We start from the raw sequence: 9,708 nt of genomic DNA on the forward strand, positions 1-9,708 counted from the left end.
TGCAACTGATATCTGTTCACTAATTTTGTATCCTGCCACGTTGCTGAATTGCTGTATGAGTTCTAGTACTTTGGGGGTGCTTTGTATATTTTAGATAGCAGTCCTTTATCAGATATGTCTCTTGTAAATTTTTTCTCCTAGTGTGACTTGTCTCCTCATCCTGTTGACAGTGTCTTTTGCAAAGCAGAAAATTTTAATTTTAATGAAGTCCAGTTTATCAATTCTTTCTTTTATGAATCATGAGGTCTTTGGTGTTATACCTAAAAAGTCATTGCCAAACCCAAGATCATCTAGATTTTCTCTTATGTTATCTTTGCACTTTACATTTAGGTTTATGATCCATTTCAAGTTAATATTTGTAAAGGATGTAAAGTCCTGGTACTTCTTTTTGATGTGGGCATTCAGTTGTTTCAACACCATTTTTTGAAAAATCTGTCATTCTCCATTGTGTTACTTTGTTCTTTTTTCAAATATCATTTGACTATATTTGTGTGGGTCTATTTCTGGGCTTTCCATTCTGTTCCATTGATCTATTAGTCTTTTCTTTCACCATTCTTTCTGCCCCATTGTCTTGATTACTTTAGCTCTATAGTAAGTCTTGAAGTGGATAGTGTCAGTCCTCTGACTTTGGTTTTCTCTTTCAATATTATGTTGGCTAGTCTGGGTCTTTCGCCTCTCTATATTACATTTAGAATCAGTTTGTATCCATAAAATATAAATATTTCTGGTATTTTGATTGGGATTACATTTAATCCAACATTGAATCTATACATCAAATTGGGAAGAACTGACATCCTGGCAATATTGAGTTTTCCTATTCATAAACATGGAATGCCTCTCCATTTGTCTAGTTATTCTTTTATTTCTTTCATCTGAGTTTTGTAGTTTTCCTCATATAGATCTTGTACATTTTTTGTTAGAATTATATTTAAGTTTTTCATTTTGGGGCAGTGCTAATGTAAATAGTATTGTTTTTAATTTCAAATTCCACTTGTTTAATGCTGGCATATAGGAAAATGATTGGCATTTGTATATATCCTGTAGCCTGCAACCTTGTTATAATTGCTTATTAGTTCCAGTTTTCTTGTTCATTCTTTCAGATTTTCTACATAGGCAATCACATCATCTGCAAACAAAGATGGCTTTCTTTCTTTTTCCTCAATCAGTAAGTTTTATTTCCTTTTCATGTCTTAATGTAAGACTTCCATATTGTTGATTTAATTTCTTTAATAGATATAGTCCTACTCAGATTGTCTATTTTTTTCTTTTCCGTTTAAGATTTTATTTATTTGAGATAGAGAAAGAGAATGAGCAAGGATGAGGGGCAGAGGGAGAAGCACACTCTCTGCTGAGCAGGGAGCCCAATGTGGGGCTCAATTCCCAGACCCTGGGCTCATAACCTAACCTGAGGCAGACACTTAACTGACTGAGCCACCCAGGTGCCCCTAGATTGTCTATTTTTTCTTGTGTGAGTTTTGGTACATTCTGTCTTTTGAGGAATTGGTTCATTTCATCTAGGTTATCACATTTGTGGCCAGAGTTATTTATAGTATTCCTTTATCATCTTTTTAATGTCCACAGCATCTGTAGTGATGTCCTTTCATTTCTGATATTAGTTACTTGTGTCTTTTTTTCTTTGGACTGGGTAGAGGTTAATCAGGTTTATTTTTAAAAGAATCAGGTTTTGGTTTCATTGTTTTTCTCTATTGGCTTTTGTTTTCAATTTCTTTGATTTCTGCCCTAGTTAATACTTTTCTTTTGTTTACTTTGGATTTGTTCTTTCTTTTCTAGTTTTCTAAGGTGGAATCTTAGATGACTGATTTTAGAGCTTTCTTCTACAAGGCTACAGAGTTCCCTCAAAACAGTGTTTTCACTGCACCCCCCAAAATTTGATAAGTTGTTTTTTCATTTAGTTCAAAATATTTTAAAATTTCTATTGAGAGTTCTTTGACTCACATGTAATTTAGAAATGTATTGCTTAATCTCCAAATATTTGGGCATTTCCCAGCCTTCTTTCTATATTGATTTCTAGTTTAATTCCATTGTGGTCTTAGAGCATAGATTGTGTAATTTTTGTTCTTTTACATTTATTAATGTTTTAGATGTAGAATGTGGTCTATCTTACTGAATGTTCCATGTGAGCTTGAGAAGAATGTGTATTCTGCTATCATTAGGTGAAAGAGTCCGTAGGTGTTAATTATATCAGTTAATTTATGGTGCTGTTGAGTTCAACTATGTCTTCACTTGTTTAATGCCTGCTGGATCTATCTATTTCTGATAGAAGGCTGTTGAAGTCTCCAACTGTAATAGTGGATTCATCTATTTCTTCTAGCAGTCCTATCAGTTTTTGCCTCATGTATCTTAATTCCATGTTGTTAGGCACATAGACATTAAAGATTGTTGTGATTTTTAGGAGCAGAGAGTCCCTCCTGTGCTCGCTGACCACAACCAATTTCCCTGCTCCACTGCTTGGGCACTCTATTGGTTCAGGCACCCCCGTTGGTTCTTGTCTCCTGGGATTCTAAGACCACAATGACCCACCTAGAATTCTGCCCTTTTCATCCCCTGAGCCCTTTTCAGAAAGGGGTGTCTCTCCCTGGAGCAGATTTCTAAGGGTTCCGATTTTGCACTCTGGTGTTATATTACTTTCCAGTAGCCAGTTTGTGGAGGCCCCCTCCCCCCTCTATTTATCTTCTGACATTTCCTCTCAGATTCATTTCTCCACACCTCCTACCTTGCAAAAAGCAGTCGCTTTTCTGCTTGTAGAGTTCCAGATATATTTTCTTACATCTCAGGCTGATTTTGTGGGTGTTCAGGATGGTTTGGTAGATATCCAGCTAAATTCAAGGGACCAGATGAAACAAGGTCCCCTACTCTTCTGCCATGAGACTTACTTTACATCCAAAGACAAATTGGTTGATATTGAAAGGATAGAAAAGATATTCTATGCAAACAGTAACCAAAAGAGTGCAGGGATACCTGTATTATCAGACAATATAGTCTTTAAATAAATAAAGGTTATTATGCGAAGTGAAATAAGTCAATCAGAGAAAGACAATTATCCTGTGAGTTCACTCATGTGGAATTGAAGAAACAAAACAGAGGATCATAGGGGGAGGGAGGGAAAAATAAAATAAGATGAAATCAGAGATGGAGACAAACCATAAAAGACTCTGAACTATAGGAAACAAACTGAGGGTTGCTGGAGGGGAGGTGGGTGGGGTGATGGGGTAACTGAGTGATGGGCATTAAGGAAGGCACAAGATGTAATGAGCACTGGGTGTTATATGCAAATGATGAATAACCGAACTCTACCTCTGAAACTAATGACACACTATATGTTAATTAATTGAATTTAAATAAAAATTTTAAAAGGTTATTAAAAATTATGTTAATAAAAGTTTCAATACAGCAAGCTATAACAACTATAAATAATTACACATATAATAAGATCAAAATAAGAAGCAAAAATAGGCAGAATCAAGGGAGAAACAGATATTTCTATAATAACAAGGAGATTTCAATCTCACTATCAATAATGATTGTACAACCAGACAGAAGATAAGGAAACAGAAGACTTGTGCAACGAAATAAAAAAACTAGATCTAACAAACATTTATAGAACACTGTACTAAACAACAGAATACACATTTGTGTCAAGTGCACATGGGGCATTCTTCAGGAGAGACCAAACATTAGGGCACAAATTAAGTCTCAATAGATTGCAAAAGAAAGGTATTATATATAATCTCTTCTATGACCATAGCAGGATGAAGTTAAAAATTAGTAACAGAAGGAAAACTGGAAAATTCAAATTTGTGGAAATTATAAACAACACTCTTAAACAAACAATAGACCAAGTTAGAAATTACAAGGGAAATGAGAAAATACTTAGAGACAATGAAAAGGAAAAGACAATATATCAAAATTACTGGATTCAATAAAAACAGTGTTGGGGGTGAAATGCATAGCTAAATAATATAAAAACATTGGAAAAATATGCCAAAGAGCAGGCTAAGCCACACTTACTTTAAAACATTGCATTTTCTTCCACAAAAATATAGAATAATATGAAAACAAATTACTAGTGTGTTTGATTGTTAGAAGCATCATTCAAGCACTCCTTTCTTTGGTAAACCTCTATTAAGCAGGGTGCTGTGCCCAGGCTTAACAAAGTGTACACTTAAATGTGGTCCAGAGCTAAAGTCATACCAAATGTTATCTGTAGTTGCTTTGCCCTCCTTCAGGTGCAGAGGCCACTCTTGCTCTCAAAGACCACACAGAAAAGAAGGCAAATGTGTGGGAAGTGTTGCTCAGCAGTCTCAGTGGTGCAACAAGCCAACCATTACAGCTGTTATGATCCCCAGGACCCTGAAACTGCCCAGCACTATAGCAGGCATCAAGAGCAGGCATCAATCTCTGCTGGTGTCACATGGTTACCAACCCAGACTTTCCCCTTCCATGAAATCAGGCAGTACCAGAAATCACAGACATATGGATCCTCAACAGTCTTTTACAAACAGTCTGAGAAGTTGCTCAAACCTTGCAGCCTGACCTGTACTTCCAGAGTAGGTCCATTAGGGCTTTATAGGAAGCCCCCAAAGCCCACATGGTTGGCCTGTTTGAAGACACCAAGCTCTGTAGCTATCTATTCCACAAGGCATAGTCTTGTCAGGTCCTACAGTTGCAGTGGGGCTTCTATGGGACAAGCACCTGGTCTGTGGGCCCATGATAGGAGGTTTATCCTCTTATGGGGATACAGATGTTGGATTTTGCTTTTCCCAAGGATGTTACTAAAACAGATAATGCAAATGAAAAAATTAAGGACTGAAACACTGGCCCTCATAATATTTGGATATAAGGCATTTATGCAAGGAATAAGGTTTAGCAATTAAAACTGATGTCAACTTAATGATTTCTGTTGCAGACTTATGTTCAGTGGACACCATCCTTTCGCTATAATCTTGTATGCTGTTTTCCTATATCTTGTGAATACTGTCTTCTGCTCTGTTCCAATAATTTTGACATAAAATAAATTATGCTATCAAGCAAAAGACTGCTTTTGGGCTCATCATGCCATTTGATTTCACCTCCTCTGGCTCCTAAAACATTTACAGGTAGGGTCATGCCCACACCACTGATGAGAATAAGTTTTTCTTAGGAATATGGAAGGGCCTCTGAAAATTGAGCTCAATGTCTCCTCAAGTCCTTGTTAAAATTTTCCTTCAACCCAGAAGATGAGTTCTCAAACTGTGGCCCAAGTCATGCCCCCATGAACTCCATACACTGGCAGGGGATCTTCTACTACTTGAAATGGTGTTTTTTCCAGGTCCTGACACACCTGTGATGAAGAATGTGAAACCTCATGGCTTTTGCCCATGATTAGAGACAAGTCAGGGGCAGATCTCTGAGTCCTTTTTTTTTTTTTTTATGGCAGTCACCATGTGATTCCATTATGCAAAAGAACTCAGGATGTAGTTCCTGTGTTAAAAGGCATTATTGGTCACACATGAAATCACTTTCAATACAACAGGGAAACAACTTAGGGCAGTGGTGGTATCATATGCTAAAAGCATTTAGAAAGTGTGTATGTGTGTGTTTGTGTTATTAGTACTATCCTCAAGTGTGGCTTCTTTCTAGAATGTTTATACATCTTGTGTATATGCCTGCTACCCTGGACTGTAGCGGAGAACCCAAGTGACAATACTTCTTAGTTCTGGCTTCTAAAAACTTCTATCAGAGAGAATATTAGGGGAAAAGGGGGAGATGTAGACTCATTGGCGGTAGGGGCTTTTTATGTCTTTGTTCAAAAACAATTTCCTGGGAACTAGACACTTAATGTTTTGGGCTTAGTCATGTCAGCAAGTTAGCAGAGCCCAAGGTTTCAAGCACTTTAGGGATGGTGTCATCAGATAGAGTTAGAAAAATTGATGCCATCATAATGTGAGGAACTCCCATCCAATCAAGGCTAAGTCTCCTTTAGGTCTAATTTATCCTTTTGTTTTACTATGAACTATAATCTTGCTTTAAGCTTTTTTAAAGAACACATTCACTTTGATTTTTAGCATTAGTAAAATAATGATGAGAGTTATTATTTATTGCCCATTTACTCTGTGCCAGGTTTGGTTTTAAGTGATTGACATAGATTAATTCAGAAAATGCTCCCAAAATGGATTGTAGGTAATTACTATCATTATGCACCTTTCACAAATGAGGAAACTGAGGAACATAAAGAACTGACTTGCCCCAGGTCAAAGCCAAACAGGAGGGGGAAGGGAATAAATACCCAAGTAGTAAAGTCAATAAGCCCCTTGGCACATGCTGGGTCTCATAATATACATAATAAAGTTCACTTTTATGATTTTTAAAATCAACTGTACTAACACATAATTTATGTAAAATAAAGTGCATGCATTTTTTGTACATTTTGATGAGTGGCACTTATTCAGCTTTGTAAACACTATCATAACCTAAATATAGAACATTCCATCACACTAGAACATTCCCTTGTTCCTCTATCCAGTGAATCCCAAACCCCACTCCTAGGCAACCAATGATGTGCTTCCTATCCCTCTATATTAGATGCCTTTTCTAGAATTTCATAGAAATGGGATCATACAGGTTCTTGTGCTTGGCTTCTTTTCCCAGACTAACCTTATTGAGATTTATCAATGTTGATACATCCATTAGTAGCACTTTCTATGCTGAGTGTTATTCCATTGTAAGGTAATATCACTATTTACACAATTTATCTGTTGATGGACATTTTGGCTCTAATTTGGCGCTACTGTGAATAAAAACTCCTTGAACATCTTAATAAAATTCTTTAAAAAAACTTAAAAAAATTTTTTGGTACAGTGTATGTTTCTTTGGGGGCAAATATCTAGAACTAAAATTGTTGTTTGTAGGTATGATACCGTTAACTTTATAAGGAACTATCAAAGGGATTTGTAATACTATCACATTACAATTTTATTTTGCATTCCTTGATGACTAAAGCTTTGGACATCTTTTCTAGTATTTATTGGCTATCTATATATCTTCTTTTCTGAAATGCCTGTTTTAATCTTCTGTTTTGCCCATTTTAACTAGGTTGTTTGTATTATTATTGCATTATAATTTTTAAATCTGTATTAGTCTCAGAGGAAGAACTTAGTGATTCATCAGCTGCATACAATACCCAGTGCACAGTACTTCAAGTACCCTCCTTAATGCCCATCATCCAGTTGCCCCATCCCCCCACCCACTTCCCTTCCAGCAACTCTGTTTGTTCCCTATATAGGGTTAAGAGTCCCTTATGGTTTGCCTCCCTCTTTGTTTTCTTATTTTATTTTACCTTACCTTCTGCTATGTTCATCTTTTTCATTTCTTAAATTCCACATGCGTGAAATCATACAGTATTTGTCTTTCTCTGACTGATTTATTTAGCTTAGTATAATATCCTCTGGTTCCATCCACATTGCTGCAAATGGCAAGATTTCATTCTTTTTGATGGCTGAGTAATATTCCATTGGATATGTATGTGTATGTGTGTCTGTGTGTGAATACCACATCTTTATCCATTCATCTGTTGATAGACATCTAGGCTCTTTCCATATTTTGGCATATGTTTTAAATGTATTGGTGACCCTGAGATAATATAAAACTACACACAAAACATTGTTTGGCTTCTTTGAAAGGAAACTGTTTAGTAACAACAGTCTTTCCTATATGCACATGTCAGAAAGAAAGGAGGAGAAATGAAATGTAGTATGGGATTCTGACTTTTCAGCTATTTCCTGTAAAAGGTTTGTTATTAATCTACATGTGGTAAAATGTAGCTGATGTCAGAACAGTTACTGAGCAAGGGGTACATAATTCTATTATAATGATGTTGAGTTCCAGTACACATATAAATACCTGGTAAGTGGCAGGCATGTATACAAACTCACATAGATAAAAAATAGAGAACTCAGAAAATATTCACATACATTCCATGCTGTTCAGTTTATGCAATTTATTTCTTATTCTTCTAAAGCATCTTATTCTAGTGAATGTCTAGGTTATCAATATTGTTATGTTTGTTTTCATAATGAATATGAAACAATAGTCTTATGGAACAATTTCTAAGCAGACGCTATTACTTACCTTTCTCAAATTGATAGATTCTCCCCCTGTAACACATTCTGAGAAAGATTAAAGTTTGATAACTTGCTGAAAACTTTCATACATTTATAATTCAATTATCAGATAGTTAATGAAATATTATTTTTTTGGTAAAATATTTCCTAGGTATGTTGAAATGTTGAATTTCTTCCACTGATATTTACCTGACCGATGAGGAGTTGTTGTGGATAAAAACTATGGTCATTCAGGATATTGTCAGGGGTTTCTCCTGTGTCAGGTTTCTGATATATGCTGAGTTCAGATATCCACAGAAATCATATTCATAGGCTTTATTAGTTGAGGGTTGGTGAGTATATGTTAGTATAAAGTATACCCAAGCCTGTAGAAACTCAGTAGAGAACAAGTTTATTTCCTCGCTGCAAAAAGGTGGTGTACATGGAGGAGAAAACTCCATTCCAGTCACTCTTTACCCTGTTTCCTTGCATCTTGTATTCTCCCATCTTCAGTGCATGAGCCCCATGGTTTCACTGGTAGTCATCTCCACTCCATTCTGATAAGGGACAGGAGAAAAACTGAGAATTTGAGGAATGTATTAAATGAGACTGGTCATTGACACCCACATCCACATCCTACTAGCCAGAGGTTATTAATATGACCCCATTTGGATGATACTGGTTGAGAAATTTGGACGAGGTGTGGCATGAGGGAAAAGAGTAAATGGTTATTGGTGAACAATTAATAGTCTATATGGCATATGGGGATTACTTCTGTGTAAGTCAAATTGAGGGCTGATTTGTAATAGAAGAATTCCCCACATCCATTATTTCATTTTTTTGTCTGTGTTGAAATACTGTGAGTTCTTTAACCTTTAAGTATTTTCTGTTGTACTGAGAAAGCTGGCTTTTGGCTAAAGGTTATCAAACACTTATTACATTCTCAGTTTTCTCATTATCATTTCTCTGATGATCAGTAAATTTTGATAACTGACACAAAGTTTTCACATTTTTATTACATTCCCAGACCTTTTCTGCAGTGTGAGTTTTCTGAGGATTGAGTACAGAGTACTTCTCACATTATCTTTGTAATTTCTTTGCTGGGTGAGTTCTCTGATCCATGATGAGGACTGCACTCTGGCTGCAAGACTGCCCATATAAAATATATTCCAAGAATTTCTCTCCTGTGTAAGTTCTCTGATGTTTTTGAAGGTATGTATCTTGCAGAGGAACTTGCACTTGTTTATTCTATCCATCGGGTTCTCTTTCTTTTTTATATTGTGAGATTTGATTTCTGGCTCAAAGTTTTTCCATATTCTTTACATTCATATACTTAACTCCCTGTGTGAGCTTTCTGATGTTCTCTAAGGCTTGATTTCTGGCTGAAAGTTTTCCCGCATTTATCACATTTATAGGGTTTCTCCCCTGTGTGAGTTCTCTGATGTACTCTGAGGTTTGACTTCTGGCTGAAAGCTTCTCCACAGTGATTACAATTAAAGGGCTTCTCTCCTGTGTGAGTTCTCTGATGTTTTCTTAAGACTGACTTTTCACTGAAAGCTTTTCCACATTCATTACATTCATAGGGTTTCTCCCCTGTGTGAGTTCTCTG

General features: G+C 36.1%; 1 protein-coding gene across 1 annotated transcript in view; it reads right to left on the reverse strand.

Moving 5' to 3' along the window:
- Positions 1–9,708, reverse strand: part of ZNF510 (zinc finger protein 510) — a 106,764-nt gene that overhangs the window by 33,242 nt on the left and 63,814 nt on the right. Inside the window, 2 exon segments of the mRNA XM_035024485.1 lie at positions 8,128–8,165; positions 9,438–9,708. The exon segment at positions 9,438–9,708 is cut by the window's right edge and continues 10 nt beyond it. Coding sequence (XP_034880376.1) covers positions 8,128–8,165; positions 9,438–9,708 — 309 coding nt within the window.

This window comes from Mirounga leonina, unplaced genomic scaffold (assembly GCF_011800145.1).
Source record: "Mirounga leonina isolate KUSES-001 unplaced genomic scaffold, KU_Mleo_1.0 Mir_179, whole genome shotgun sequence".
Taxonomy (NCBI): domain Eukaryota; kingdom Metazoa; phylum Chordata; class Mammalia; order Carnivora; family Phocidae; genus Mirounga; species Mirounga leonina.